The sequence below is a fragment of the Candoia aspera genome, chromosome 15, assembly GCF_035149785.1.
Source record: "Candoia aspera isolate rCanAsp1 chromosome 15, rCanAsp1.hap2, whole genome shotgun sequence".
NCBI lineage: Eukaryota > Metazoa > Chordata > Lepidosauria > Squamata > Boidae > Candoia > Candoia aspera.
In genome coordinates, this window is record NC_086167.1 from 12,702,107 (window position 1) to 12,718,372 (window position 16,266).

Genomic DNA, 16,266 nt, shown 5'->3' on the forward strand with positions numbered 1-16,266 from the left:
TCTGATCTGTGTCTCTTTGAATGGCTGCTTAACTCCTCAGTACTACGCATGTGTTTTCCCCCCTGGATAGGGGCCCCCTCCTGCTCACCATCAGTACTCATGACATCACCTCTTTAATGTGAAGTTGCTCAAATTTGAAATAATTTTTTAAATAAATCGTGATCTCCCAGGGAACTCTGAGTGACCTCTCACAGAACCCAAAGGTGCCACGGAACCCTGGCTGAGAAATCCTGGTCTATGCTGATGTGGTCTCATCTCCCGGAGCCTGCTTTAGAAGACGTGCAAGTCCAGGTCCACCCTTCTTAGAAGAGGGCTTGCAACGAAGGCTTCAAAGATTCCGCCAAGCAGAATTTGATGGACATACAGATCAGATGTCTTAAGTCTACTTTAAATGTTATTCTAAAAGCAACCATTTCAGAGCTGCAAATGCGATTTTGCCATCTTTGCCCAGAAGTTTCCTCTCCATTTTCAAGGCTAGACCCACCTCCAAAACAAGGTGGGTTTGGCTCTTTCACTGTCATAAATTCATTTAAGCCGTCTGCGAGATGCACTTTCACCTTTCCAGTCCTGAACAACATCCAATACATCACGCATCATCTAGACAACCAACAATAACGAAACAATCAAACCTGAAGCTCTGCTCAACTCAAGGACGAGAGCTTATGTTCTCAAAATACTTTTAAATGAAACAAAGAGGCAAGGGTGGAGTGGTAGTGGTGACAGGGAACCTTGAAATTTGTTCGTGGCTAATAATATACAATTTAACATGTCATTCATTCACACCATCCAACTTAAATTACAAGAATTGTTGCTTGGGAGCAATTAAAGATATTCATTGTCTTTTAAAATCTGCATTTCCATGTGCTTGTTAATAACCACAAAGAGTGCTATTAAAAACACAAAAGCTATTAGAGGAGATTTAAAACAAAGAAGCCTCATTTACATACAATTCTACTTATTTTTAGCCCAAGCACCAAATGTTTCTGAAGGCTCAATTCATGGGAAGTACTGGAATCTCTCTCAAGAACCACCTGAAGGAGCTTCGTTCCTACCCCGGGAGGTATCTCTGGATTGGTGATTCAACCCACCTGTGGACGTGGGTAGGGTGGGCTACGTGCAGCCCCCAACCCCACCTTTGAAGCCCTTGGGGTTCCAGTCCAGCTGCAAGCTGTCACAAGCAGCCTGATTTCCAGACAGGCAACATCCCCAGATGGGTAAATATGAAACGTGTGAACTTCTTTCCATTTTCTGCTCTACCCTACCGATTGAATAATAGATGACACGGTCTACCTTCTGAGCTCACTTCTCTTTCCAGTACTTGTCTTTGCACCATGGTAGGCAACTCTCTAAACTTCACTCTGGAGGACACGTGCGTCTTGCAACTCCCTGCTACCTTCTACTAGAGGATCCATCCTCCAGGTTAACTTAAGGTAGGATGGTGGGCACTCACAGAATACAGGCAGTTTTTCACACGACTGAGGTGAGAACCCGGGAAAAGAGTTTTTGTCTTCTGTGCTTTCAGCTCTGCTCTGGGACTGAAGGGACAGATTCTGATGGTGAGGTACCTGGCAGGAAACGGAACAGTCCCAGGAAAATGAAGGAGCTGGTGAAGAGTTAGTAATAGCATTTCCAGCATTTCCACACAGAGGACGTTCTAATTAAATAGCCAACATTCACGTTAAATACTTTGGCGTGGATCTCAAAGGGGTTCGTATAAAGCATTCTCATTTAAAAAATGACAGAGAGGGAAGGGAAGAAACAAAATAAACCATTCATCCAGGGGTAGCCTAAATGAAAAAAATGCAGGCTCTTTTGGGGGGAGCGGGGAGAAGTGGGGAGAATTGACCTGAATAACTGAGATTTCAGGCAAGAACGCCAACGTGAGCGCCTGGAAATGACACTGCCCAGGTCTGCGGTTGTGTGTGTGCCTGTGTACCCTTCGCTACCTTGTCCAATCCTGGATTATGGCAATGATGGCAGCGTTTACAAGGAAGCAGAGAATGTAACCAAGAACTCAGCCACAAGGAATGCACCTATTCGTTTATTTGCCCGAGTTAAACTACTGTACTATTCTACTATCACTAAATATTCTTTATATGCGGTTGCCTATACTGCATATAAAGATACCTACCATTTTCTTACCTGCAGAAGTTTCCATTTAAGTAGCCAACTTGGCACAACTTCTAACCGGGTCTGATTATTCAGAATTAAGGTAGGAATGGTCTTTTGGGTTTTTAAAAGCACTTTACTCAAAAATACCTAAGGCACATTGTTTGGATCCCAAAAGCAAACATATACACTAGGGTGCTCTCGCTTCTATTCCTCATATGTAAGGCTGAGGTGGGAAGTGGATGTCTTAGATTTAAGTCAGTGGCCTCTGATTTATAGTCCAATCCCTAAGCCAACGTGCTTTCATGAGCTTACGAAGACGTGATGGAAATTTTAATTGAATTGGATTTTCCATCACAGAAAAAAACTAGGTTTTAGATGTAGCTCTGTCTTCATTACTGTGAAACAGAAGGGTGTAATACAGATCTTCCAGCAGTGAATCCCATACACGTCACGTTCTTGCTAAGATAATGTTTATTCTCCCCTGGTGATGGAGAATTTATGATCCTCTGACAGTTTGCTGAAGACGTCAGTACCCAAAGATGTGCTGGAAGTCGTTCGTAGTGTTTTTTATACCGGGGGAACACTGGCAAAAGAAAAGACCTTGGCACCAAGAACAAAACAATTGCCAAAACATGGAAGAACCAAAAAAAAAAAAAAAAAACCAAGAACAAGAGGAAGAGAAAGAACAAGATAAAATAAATAATCAGGGCTATGAAAATATTCCCTGAAATTGAGGGACAAAAAATGTTGTATCCAAAACTACTGTACAGTATATGCATATAATTGTAGGATTCACATATCATGGTCAAGCCATGTTCTGCTTAAACACAGTTTGCTGAATAAACCACAACTGGCTGGGTTCACACATTATGCTAAGCTAGTTGCTACAAGAGTTATTATTGCAATGCTTAAGTTTTGGGTCAATGATGTCAGAGGCTCGCAGAAAGCTGAAACCAATCCCTCGTAACTAGATTCTAGGAGATCTCGGCTTCAGCTTTGCAGCAGCAATTCTGGCCTGATAACCTGCCCGAGAGCTTTATGGGCATCCCTGCCAAAGCTTGCAGAGCAATTAAATTTAAAGACAGGAAAGATACGGAAGATGGTAAGGGCTTATTTTTCTTATCAATACAGAACATGCCTACAGTTTAAAGTGTGTAGTTAAATAGAGAGTAATCAAGATTGAAATGATTTCTAAGCTGCCTTTCCAGATAGTGCACAAGGTGAACGGTCCTGCCTTTCATACCATCTTGCCGTTTTGTGCGGCAGGTCACAGGCCTCAGTGCAGCCTGTGCCTTTGGCTCAAGAAACAGCAGGAAACCGGTTCAAGGGTTGTGATTATGAACACGCGCAAACGTTATTTACCGGTTTGATGACAACCCATTTTTCTCCCACAAAGCGTCTGTTTAATTATTGCTAAGCTGGCTTGCCAGAGGTGATGAGATGATCAAAACACCCACAGGTCAGATGACTCTTCCGGGGTAGGAGACAGAAACCACGTATCACCACACCATTTTGTGAAAACTAGAAATATCTGCTGGTGTCTTTTGAGGCATCCTAGCCCAAGGTGAGGCGTACTTGGATTCCAGCTCTATCCTTCCTTGAGCACCACTAATGCTGGCTGGGACTGCTTGGGGCTGGAGGTTAAAACATGCGTGGGGGCTTCCCATGGGGGAGGAGCTCTTTAAGGGGAGGGCTATTTTGGAAGTATGCTGGCCTTTACCTTAAGGGGAGTTTAAATTCAGGCTTTGTAAAATATCTCTCCCTGGGAAATTTAACAGGGACCAGAAATGTTCTATGTCTTGTGTTAGATCTGTAATAGTTGCCTGGGCACATAATATAGGATAAGGAGAGGGGTACTTATTGTTCCAACACAGGATCCCTTGGTTACAGTAGCTTGGAAACCAACAACCTCCCAGCTTGTTCCAGGAGAATCTGTGCCTACAAGGATCTCCCCCACACGACTTCCGAAGCTTTCCCATTATAGGCATGGAGGACAATGTCTTCTCTGAGCTGGCACTCTGCAAAATGCCAACTTCTCTGCCAGCTACCCAATCCCATGCAGGGATGATTAAATAAATAAATAGGAAGGGCCAAAGAACCACCTGCTCCGTTGGGGCTTCTGCTATGACTCTGTTCACCCCCCACAGGGGAAAAAAAATCTTATTCTCTCCATACAGACTATTTTTTTTTCAAATGAGAATGCCTGGACAGCTGCTGCTAGCTCTCTGGTGCCAAAGATCAAGCACAATATAGTTGTGTGCCTTCGGAATTTAATTTGATTTCCCTCTGCTTTGGTTTTGATGCCCAAACTCATTTTCAGGAGCCACATTAGCGCTAGCAAACCAGGTTCCCAACTCTCCGGGGACAATTAATTTTCAGAATCATAGTTCTTAGGTTGCTCCTGGCAACACCGTTATCCCCCAGGGCTTTTTTGTTTTTTTGCCTCAGACCCCAAGTACTAGCTGATCCATCCCTTTCCAAACAAGCAAGGCAGATAAAAGCCATAATTAATAAAACAAAAGCCAGATGCCTCCATCAGTTCTAATGCCTAGCCTCGACTGAAATTAAGGGAGCTGCAGTTAGCAAACTGAGTTTATCGCCTTAGGTTTTCAAACTGCTTCTCACACAGTACATGCTGAGGGCTAAAAACACCCTTATCCTTGCTCAAAAATAGTTTTAGCCCCACTGTTCATTCCCAACTCCTGCTTTTAGCTTCCATTCTGCCTTAAATGCTTGATCTCTAATGAAAAGAAGAAAAAAAATCCAAATCTTAACATCTAAATGAAACCAGGAGGACTGAAGTAGTTGTGGAGAAATCACCCAATGTTTAAAGCTTTTAAAGAAGTAAGTCTGTAACTGTTTTCAATTAGCACAACCTTACCAAATCTTAAGTAACTCTTAATAACCCCCGAGGGGGGAAATTATTCACTTTATGTGGCATAAACCCATTTGTGTATCTATGTATGTATGGATGGATTTCTCCTAATATACTCTATTACTGCAAGCAATTTCTCCAATATGTGAGCATTTTCAGCAGTTGTTGGCGTGTGCTTCCCCCTAACATTATCATCTCTTCCTTGAAAAACACGTTGTATCTGGAGGGATAATTATACTCCAGTTCACGGACATGCTTGGGAAATGCAAATAACACATGCTTTTATTAGAAATGCAAATCTTAGCATTTTTCCCCCTTGCTTTCGCCCATACAAAAAACTGCCCTTCAAACTCTCGTGATTTGCTTGGCTTTGGAGTTATCAGAAAGGGTGTACCAGGTCAATTTATCGCTATTTCTTATATCGCCAAAGAACCAAAGACTGATGCACTGCCTTTAGATCATTTTCCTCCCTTTCTTCGGAGAATGCTCCTCATTCAATCCCAGGAAAAACCAGTTATTTTCAGCAGCGCTAGCGGCTCTTTTACACTTCCTCCCAGCCCGCCCCCGAAACAGTCTTTTTGCAAGTCCTACCGCGGTCCAAACTGCTATTTGCCCACCTCTATATTAAAGGCACTTTCCTCCATTTTTTCAACTTCTATGTCTGCCAGTGGGTTCTTCAGGTTTTGCAAGAAGAGGGCCGCTTTCCTCTTGCGTTCCGCTTGCAGCTGTTTTTCTTTCGATTCCTTGGAAGCCTGGGCTAGTTTTTCTCTTGCTGCAGCTGCCAATCTGTCTTCTAATTTCTGTTTTGCTGGTTTGGGGAGGGTGGGGGGGGAGAGGAGAAGACAGTCATTTAACTTAAGACACTGCGAGACCAACCGTTTTGTACTCCAAGTTGCATTACCGGTATTGTCTGAAAATCGGGCACCCGTGTGATCTTTAAAAAAACACCCAAATCTTACATGGCCTTTTAAAGATTGTGTGGAAGAACACCTTAAAAATGTGCTAGAGGCAGAACCAAAGTTTAAAAAAACAAAACAAAACAGAACCATGAGCGGAAAGTACTGTGATGCTCTTAAAAACACACAGACATCAAACAGCAGGGATTTTGAAAGACGACTTTTCATTAGCTAGGCAAGATTAACGAAGGACATGAGAAAGAACAAAGGAATATGAAAAGAGGCTTTCATAAATTCTGAGAATGGGAAAGAGCAAAGGCTATTGGGTAGCCAAAGAAAACTTTCCTGTATTATAGAGGTAATGGGGGAGAGTGCCTAGAGCAGCGTTTTTTTAAGACTGGCAACTTTAAGATGTGTGGACTTCAACTCCCAGAATTCCTCAGCCAGCATCTTAAGGTTGCCAAATTTGAAAAACACTGGCCTAGAGGAAAAACTGTGGAAAGGGGCACTGATTCAGCAAGGCTGCAAATGTGGCAAGCTTTCTTAGATCATGTGAAACCAATGGTCCACATAATTCAGGGCTGCGCACCATGGGGCGGGAAACATTTTTCAAACAAGTGGCCAAACTTCCTCCTGGGAAAGACTGCAGTTCACTAGTAGGCTGAATGGGGGCTGCTTTCCAGCCATGGGTAAGGTCAATTTCAAAACTGGGGGGGTGCCAAATCATGGTTTGTTTGTTTTTTACTGGGGGATGAAAAAAGGCTCAGAAATCCAGAAAAGCACAGCAGTCGTATGCACATTTATCCAGAACTGCCATCAACATACAAAAATGCCCGGTTTCCATGGCACTAGGAGTCAACACTCCCAAAACTAAGCCAAAAATAAAATTAACACTCATTCCTACTCGGAAGTCACAAAGGAACCCCTGCCCCCTCTGCTCTGGCAGAAAAGTCATGCGGTTCATTTATGCAGGTTGAGTTCTTCCTGAATTGAGACACCCAGCTGTGCAGAGACATCCAGATGCTGGTCATGACCAGGGAGACATTTTGAAGCTGCAGCGGGGCTCTGAGATGGAGCTGCTAACAGAACTATGGAAAGAACTTAAAACAGGCCTGGACAAGACCTCGAAAAGCAGAGCCCTTCGCAGAAGGTCAGCAAGGGCAGAGCAAGCAGGATCGGGTTGGAAAACATCTCACAAAAAATTAGATCCCAGTCCTTGAACACCAAGGCCAATCACTGTACATTTCAGCTGTAATTCAAATGTACAGGTAGTCCTCACTTAACAACCATTCGTTTAGTGACAGTTCAGACTTACAACAGTGCTGGAAAAAACCTGACTTATGACTGGTTCTCACACTTATGACTGTCGCAGCATCCCAGTAGTTATTTGGGCATTTGGCAACCGGCTCAAATTTATGACCATCGTTCTGTCCCATGGTCATGTGATTGCCATTTTTGACTTTCCCGGTGGCTTCTGGCAAGCAAAATCAGTGGGGGGCTATATGATTTGCTTAACAACCATGTGGTTCGCTTAACTCCTGTGGTGATTCTCTTAATGACTGCCGCAGAAAAGGTCATAAAATTGGGACGGATTTGCTTAATGACTGCTTCGCTTAGCAATGGAAATTCTGGTCCCAATTGTGGTCGTTAAGCGAGGACTACCTGTATGTGAATCAACTATTTCATGACCATTACAGTGTACTTAATTAGGGACGTGGTGGCGCTGCGGGTTAAACCGCTGAGCTGTCGATCGGAAGGTCGGCGGTTCGAAACCGCGCGGCGGGGTGAGCTCCCGTTGTTAATCCCAGCTCCTGCACACCAAGCAGTTCGAAAACATGCAAATGTGAGTAGATTAATTGGTACCGCTTCGGCGGGAAGGTAACGGCGTTCCGTGAGTCATGCTGGCCACATGACCCGGAAGTGTCCTATGGACAACGCCGGCTCCAAGGCTTAGAAACGGAGATGAGCACCGCCCCCTAGAGTCGGACTCGACTGGACTTTAAGTCAAGGGAAACCTTTACCTTTACCTTACAGTGTACTAGAGAGTCATTAACAAGGCAGCAGAAGGCAACAGATAGGGTGGGGGGGAACCAAGATTTAGGCTGGGAACAGAAGTTTGCAACATGGCAGCTCCTGATCTATTGCCTACCTTTTCCTGGCTTCCATCCAGAGTCCCCCCCGCTCCCCCAAAGCTAGAGATTGAGCATAATTGTCTTTTGTATTGCAGTAATTCAAAGAACTGAACTCTGGCCCTTAAACCAATGCTTGGTGAACAAAGCAGAAGGCAGAGGACGCAGCCACTTGCAACGCCAGGCAGAGCCTCAAGGTGAAATTAAATTTAAAGGTAACACAAAACAGGGGAAGATTAATTAGGGCACGAAGAGGAGGGATGGGGAAGCAATGGCTCCACTGGTGCACGTGTGTCTTGCTAATTATTTCTTATTCTGGGGTGCTTCTCTGCCTCTTCCATGTAGGGGGCAATTACCATGGAAATGCTTTCTGCTTACACAGGCATTTTCCAACGCTGGGCTAGAACCAGGTGATGAAGATGTAGGGTTGCAAAAGGAGGTTAGTATGCGAGTACAGCTGTGTACTCAACAGCTTTCACTGTCACTAACTGGGCTAATTAGAACAGGGTGTGTGCCTGTGTGTGCGTGCGTGTGACAATCCCAAGCTTGTAAGATGTGCGTTCAAGCCATGTGATGTTAGGAATCTTAGCACAGCTTGCTCAAAACCCTGAGGAAAACCACTGATTACATCAGGCCATGGCGCTCCCCTAAATGCAGATGGACAAGTGAACGAGAGCAGGGTTCCTCCGCCAGGGTTCCATGGCACCCTCGGGTTCCGCGAGAGGTCCCGAGGGGTTCCCGGGGAGATCACAATTCATTAAAAAAAAATATTTCAAATTTGGGCAACTTCGTGTTAAAGAGGTAAGTTCCATTCGTTATTTTCAGTTTAAGGGCACTGCTAATACATATAGACAGGCCTACCCGTGAAACAAATACAATAATTTTGCAACTTCTGGCCTATCTTTGAGCCTGAATGGGCAGGGGTCCCTTCCCCGAGGCCTGAAAAATATTTCAAGGGTTCCCCCAGGGTCAAAAGGTTGAGAAACGGCTGTGAGTGCAGTGCCACTCTGCAAGTGTCCAGTGTGTCACCATCACTGCAGGATTTTTTTTAGCAAAATGGAGGAAACACGCAGGGAAAAACTGCCAGAAGCCAGGCAGCCCAGTTCTCGGAGGAAAAACTGGCCTATCGCATCTCTCTACCCTCTGTTTCCATGCTTTCAAGCAGAGACCAGCAATCCAGACTTCTGCCCCTTGGCATGGCCTGACTCCGATCCATTACTTGGGCAAAGCTGCAAGTCACAATCAATTAAGGGTGCTGCTGCAATTTATAATTGCTGCCCTGCCCTGGTAAAATAAGCCCTTCTGAATACACCCACACATATAAAATATCCGTTGCCTCAATAAATTAAGGCTTCTTGTATAGTTTAAGCATCTACTGACAATTCATTACGCTTTTTAGCAGCCTCTGTGTTTTTGCATAAAAGATTCTGGCTCCAATAGATAGTTCTAGCTTTGCTAAGCCCCTGGAGTCATGGGATTTCTCATAATGTGGGGTACTCAAATGGTGGGTCAGGACCCCTCTGGAAGTCACCACAGATTTCATATGCACAGCAGTCATTAATCAGAAAGATATTCTATATATTTTAATTTCCAAATTTCAATTCGGGGCACTCACTCACGCTTCCTGGATTGATGACATAGGTTTAAAAAGACCCTGAATACAAACATTTTAAAAGTTAGTGATCTCGGTCTTGCCTAATTTCCCAGCAGGCCTCACATTTCACTGATATTTTACAAACGAAAAGGCATCGTTTTACTGCCCGGTGCTCATCTTTGGAAGGATATTAAAAAAGGACTTTATCAAGATTTGTAAACAGTATTTTAAAATATAGGCTATTTTCAGAATATGAGAGAGGGGGAATATTTCCGCTGGAATACAGCATTCCATGTCTCCCTTTTACCTGCAGACATGGAATAATATATTGGGCAGTAATTATGTCTCTCTGTCTCTGGAACCTGATACGCTCCCCCTGCCTTCCAAGACTTTCTGCAGGATATTTTTTTTAATGAATAATTCTATTTGCAAATGGCTTCAGGATTTTTATTAATAATCGTATGTTTGCACTTTATGGAGAAGCCTTTTCATAGCATCTCAAAGTCAACCCTATCACTGTGGTAGCTTCACGAGAATTCTCCATCAAATTACACTGCTGCATTTTATTGAATTAGACACAGACAAATGCAGATTTAATTATCACCCAACACAATGCTTTCAGGAAAGAAAAATGGAGAAGAGAATGTTTCCTTTCCCCATCTGCCTCATGTATTTTGTGTCTATTATAGCAAATGTCAAGGACCCTGAGTCGTTCACTTTCGTTAGCCTTTTCTTAACTAGCAAATACACTTCATAGGCAATGGCTACCTTTGTATAAAGTAAGCCAATATTCCTGATTTACAGTGAATTTCCATACTTCATCCGTTCCATCTTCGCACAAAGCCAAAAGGAAGGGGGAGTTTTTTAGTGGCTGGATTCACACAACTTCCCTATGGGAGAACTTCAACTCCCAGAAATCCTTGCCAGCATAGGCACTGCTGGGAATTTGGGGAGCAGAAGTCCACACAGCTGGAAAGTGCCTCTGCTGAGAAACTGCTCTAACCAACAAACCAGGATGAAGGAACCAGAATTGCTGTACAGATCACATGTCCCAAAAACACCCTCTTACAATTGAACGCAGTGGGCTCATGCATACAAGCCGAGTGTAAGGGTATGTGAGAAAGACCTTGAGAAACGGGGGACGTTAGCGGTGGAAGTTCCGGTCCCACTCGTGATCGTAAGTCGAGGGCTACCTGTACTTTGGAAACTAACAGGCATTTCCCAGCTGCCTCTAGAATAAGTTAATTAAGGCAGAGTCTCTTTGAATGCTATGAAATGCTTTTTCCTGGCCTTTTTCTTGACACCTGGGCCAAGTTGCCATTGATGAGATAAGCTGCTAACCGGCTTGCCCATCTCTCTTTGCCTAATCTCCCATTTTCTCCTGGCCTCTTCCCAGCAAATACACCTTTCAGGGGAGGATACAGGAGGTGCTTTTGGCCAGGTCCTCAACAGCAAGGTTTCCCTAAACCCAGTCTAGATAATCCAGCCTTTGTCTGAAGGCAACCAATTTTCATACCATGGATGTGTTGATACATCTGCATCAGCAGTAAGTTATTTAGTACTGGCTGCAGGCCTTAAGAATGAAGAAATACCACGTTAGACAAGGAAATCAGAAATGAATCCCGATTGGGGGGGGGGGGGGAAGACACGTGTATCAACAACCAAAGAGACTTGTATTTCTTCTGCTTTCTCCTCTCTTTCGGTCTCCCACCTTTAACAATACTTCAGCCCTGTCTACGCAGAGGCAGCTTCCAAACGGCATGGCCTATAAACTTCAGTTGTTCCAGACAATGAAGTCCTTACCTTGTTTGGCTTCCAGCTCCTCCTGGGTCAGCTGTGGCTTCTTTTCTTCGGGAGCGCTGCTGGGGGGGGCAAGCACGGCGGCACTGTTGGAGCTGCTGCTGGCATTCTCTTGGCCCTCTTTGCCTTCCTCGTCCTCCTCATCGCTGTCGTCATCGAGTTTCACACGGTTTTTCTCCAAGGGAAGCATGTCATTTTCTTTGGCCCGGATTGCAAAGCTTATCGGGGCGAATGAAGCTGTTGGAAAGGAAGGAAGGAAGGAAGATTGGCAACCAGTTGCAGAGCTTAATTTTTTGGGGGGGGGAGGAGAGGGAGGAGAAAAAGTCTTGGTAGAATAGAGTAGGGGAGGGCAATTCAGGGCTGTGTGCAGCCCCCAGCCTCATTCATGCCATCCTTGGCTTAATTTTAATTTTCCTTTTAAAGAAATCTGTCCGGACCAGGGGAGACGTATTGTCTGTTCCCTGCAATGTGATGCTTAGGACAGAGAGGGGGGAAAAAAGAAAGCAAGGGTCAGAAAGCAAAGGGTTATCTCCATGCATTTTTGCCTGTCTCCTTCTAACTCAGTGTTTCTCACCCTTAGCAGCCTTAAGATGTGTGGACGTCAACTCCCAGAATCCCCAGCCAGCACCCGATTTTACAACCCTTTTTTGCCGTGGCTGTTAAGCGAATCACCGCAGTCATTAAATGAATCACATGGTCGTTAAGCAAAAAAACTACACAGGCTTCAGTAAGCTATCTTTAATGCTATTCTGGTACAAACACAGGCGGTCCTTGAATTACAACCATTTGTTCCCCAGCATGGCTGGGGAATTCTGGAAGTTGAAGTCCGCATATCTTAAAGTTGCTAAGGTTGAGAAACACCGTCCTGACTGGCGGCTTGGGAATCTACTATCATGTGCCCACCCACAAGCCCTAACCCCCGCCCCGGAAATGAGGCCCTTGACAGAAAGAAGGCTGCTTGCCCCTGCAACTTACCTACCTACCTATTTATTTATTGTATAAATAAATAAATAATATCCTATGTCTCCACGATAGGCTCTATTTTGGCTATACGTTGGATAGTTTGTTTTTCAGCCCCACAGCCCCTGCGATAACAGAATGGGATTCCCTTCTGAATGGGTCATGCCTGGCTGGCTAAGGCAGTGACTTTTCCTCCAGAAGCTTTGGTATTTCCAGCAAACTAGTTATTTTCCAAGGATTAAAGTGAGCGCAGTTATCCAAGCCTTGAGCTCTGGGTAATCAAAACAAGGAAGACCCCCGGCAAGCTTAAGAGGAGTGACCCAAGTTGGCAAATAGCCTCCTGGGGGAAGAACATAACGGGGGAGAAAATCAAAACTGCTCGAGGAGAACGTAACACGCCCAGCGTCGGGAACGAAAGGGGCTTTCTAGAAGACGCGGAGTCGGCAGCCAGGTACTGGGAAGAGGGCATCTTTGTACTGGAGTACAGTCTCCGCTGGTTGCGAATCAGAACCGCGCTGCCTAAAATTGCTAAGCCAGCTCCTTCTTTGCTATTGTGCTGAAGCTTAGCCCAACCCTCTAATTACCATTTATGTGTTGTGGTTCCCTCTAATTATCAGCCATCTCAGGACAAAAATAGACCATAAAATATTGTGACCGTACATCCTGTTGTCTCATTTTCAGATCTATTTGAAAGTAACTGAAGCAGCGGGGGGGAGCGGGGGAAGACTGGTATAAAAGACCGAAAGCATCCTTTTTTGGAGACAAGGAACAATATTCCAGCTCCCCTGCTCCAGTTTTTTCCCATCTCCTCTACCCACTCAACACTCCACCACACACATCCTTTTAAGGGGAAAAATCTTTAGCAAATTGACTTTCTATTAAACGGGATGGAGTCAACCATCTGGATATCTGCCTCAAGGCTTTCCCCCACTAAATTTTAAAGGCCCTTTATGCAATTTGCCAATACTCATGAGAGGTTATGTTCACTCTTGAACTTGTACATACTTAAGTTGGCTCTTTCCCTGGAGAATAACCACTTGCTCTTCTGGTGGTATGGACCTGATCGGGCTGCCAGTCTGTTCAAAATACAACTGTTCTACCCTCCTGACAGACGTATCAGCATCTGAAACTGTCCTTGCAAGGATAGGGGCTTGGAGTGGTATTCAAACACAGGCAGCCTGCCATTGTGTTCTAAGGAGAATTATGAACTGGCAAAATATGTTTGGAATGGAAAACTTTCACTGTGTGACCTCCATCCCTCATTTACCTAGCATTTGCACTGGGTAATGTCTAAGAATTCTCTGCCTGAGTTTCGCCTTGTATCAATCCTCATGCCGCCAACGAAACTGAGAGCAATGCTCTAAAAAAGGGAGGCTGAGAATTAACTTCTGCGGCAGAAGCTCAGCCAGTTCTGGCCCTTAAAATGCTGGTATGGAGGAATACATGGAAAGTTAAGGGCAATGTTGAAAGCAAAACAGACTGCTTTTAACTTAAAAACAACAACAACATGGGGTCTGACTGGCAAATTGCCTGATCGAACATATAAAGTGACTCATTTTATTTATTACTCAATTTATACAGCCGCCCACCCCGTATATATGACTCTGGGCAGCTCACAAACAATTAGAACTAATGCAAAAACAACAACGAAGAACAAGACAGCAATTTAAAAACAAGAAAACAACAATGTAAAAGCATGCAAAAGCCAATACATAAAACTCAAGACTTCCTATACTCCTTATCCTAATTATCTCAAACCATTTCCCCCCACCTCTCTTGCTAAGGTCACAAAGTCCTTTATCTCATCTCCCCCCCCCAAAAAAAAATACCCTTGATGAACATTTGAGTCACTTTGAAATGTAATAATCTTTCAAACTCTAGTTGACTCTCCCCACCCTGGCCCTAAAATCTGATGGTTTGTGGACCTACACCAACAGCAGTTAAATAATTTAACCTATTGGGGGGGGGGGGGATAATAATGAGGAATATTTACTACTGGAACCATCAGTCTAACCTTCTATCTGTAGAAATGGAAACTCTTCAGGCACCAACCCTTTACCCCTTCCCCACAAAAGCCGACTGGTCTAGCAAAGCTATGATCCTGCAGATAGGTCTCTCTAAATTTTTAAAAAAGGGGAGGATGGCCAGGCACAATTTCAATCCGACTGCTACCGCTAAAAGCAGCCACCTGCTGAAACACGCAACTCAACTGCAAAGGTTTCTAAGGAGCACATGAATGGAGTTCGCAGTGAAGTGGAGCAAGGAGGTTTAAGTGTCTTCTCAAGAGTGGACTGGGCAGCACGACCCTGAGAAAGTGGGAAATATGTCGACGGCAGCGGGAGGTGAAAGAGCAGCTGCTTTTTGGAGTCTTTTGGAATTGCGGGCCTGCATGAACGGCCCCAAATATTTTAGTGCTTTGCCGCTCGTTTGCTGAAAGACAGGTATTTACAAATGTGCTAGCTCAGACCTACAACATCCAAAACAGCCATTGCAAACAGAAAACAAACTTCAATTAAAAAAAGAGGATAACCATTGCTCTGTTGCCTGGGCACCTTCTTATAAAGGGAAGGCTTTGTTTGTAAAGCTAGCTGATTGGCTTAGCTGTAGTTAGCTGAATGAAGCACACACGTGGCTTAACGCAATGTGTGAATTCAGCTAATGTGCCCCTGTGTTAATTCACCTTCTCTGGGCAAAGCAGCAGCAGCAGCGGGCTTTATACCTAATGATGAAACCAACCTAGGTTTATCTGGGAGAAAAGCTTAGTGCAGGGGCCAAAGACCAAAACTGGCTTGTAACTGACCTGCTCCTAAAAGAAGGCAGGGGCAAAGCAAAAAAAAAAGTCCTCACTTAATGACCATTTGTTTACTGATTTACAACCAGTGCTCACATTTATGACCGTCGCAGCATCCCTGAGGTACATGATCACAATTTGGGCGCTGTGCAACTGGGTTCGCATTTATGACCTTTTATTTAATAACCTCCCCCTTCTGTCCCCTTAAAAATCATAATTCAGTAGCACCTTTCAGAGGGAGGTTCAGAGTCAAAGTGACGGTTGTTGGGCGCCAAATATGACTCTGGGCTCTCCAAAGACAAGGTTTGATCCCTTTAATTTCTAAATCTGGACTGAGACCTACCTTTCACCAGTTTGCCATCACTGATGACTTTGCTGGCGGTTGGGTCCTTCGCGTTATTTGCTTGAGCAGCTGAATCAGCATCTTCGGGTGTCTGGTCGGCCGGAAACTGGGCCTCTCCTGATGTTACGCTGGGTGCGTCAGCAGAGACATCCTCCGATAAAGAGGTGACCTGCTTTTAAAGGGGGGGAAAGGCACTAGGTAGCAGACTTCAAAGCTGGAAACCGCAGCAAAATAAATATAAAGAAACCCACCAAGTGGCATGCTTTTTATTGAGCAGAACATCAACACAGTTTTTTTTTAATGAATTTTTCAAGTTATAATTAAAACACAATGCAGAATATAAGACCGATAAGCAAAAGAATGAAGTCTTGATTTTAGGTTTCGATGACTGAAAAGTTTGATTTTAGAGATACAATGTTACTGTTTAATTAATAGTAAGAGATTAACTTTTATGTACTTTTATACCTGTGCTGGAAAAGGTCAGAAGCCACTGGTCTGATAGGCCTTTTTGCTTATTCCTGCACCGTTTTAGCTTTTCCTGTTTCTTTTTTAAACTCACACGGTTTCTTAAGGATGCTCCAAACAGATGCATGAAAATCCTTTAAAACAGTATGTATTGCCCGGCTTTTGACCCATGAGTTATTCCAAAGAGCTAACCATACAGACAACTCTAGCAAGTCAGAGAATTTCACAGGAGCTGAGCTGAGCATCTGTAAGCAGCATACGGTATAGCCCTTTTGGGATTATACTATTACTAAACAGAGGG

The 16,266-nt window shown here is 44.2% G+C and overlaps 1 protein-coding gene and 1 long non-coding RNA gene across 6 annotated transcripts in view; one reads left to right on the forward strand and one right to left on the reverse strand.

The window, feature by feature from the left end:
- Positions 1-16,266, forward strand: part of LOC134505800 (uncharacterized) — a 219,818-nt gene that overhangs the window by 46,036 nt on the left and 157,516 nt on the right. The window lies entirely within an intron of this gene.
- The window catches only part of SFSWAP (splicing factor SWAP), a 78,024-nt gene that overhangs the window by 26,494 nt on the left and 35,264 nt on the right, over positions 1-16,266 (reverse strand). For 4 of the 5 annotated variants that reach the window (XM_063315781.1, XM_063315777.1, XM_063315780.1 and 1 more), the window contains exons 11-13: positions 15,501-15,672; positions 11,410-11,643; positions 5,605-5,795 (exon numbers count right to left, since the gene is read on the reverse strand). In XM_063315781.1, coding sequence (XP_063171851.1) covers positions 5,605-5,795; positions 11,410-11,643; positions 15,501-15,672 — 597 coding nt within the window. The remainder of the gene's footprint in view (positions 1-5,604; positions 5,796-11,409; positions 11,644-15,500; positions 15,673-16,266) is intronic. The other variant, XM_063315778.1, reaches the window with a different exon arrangement.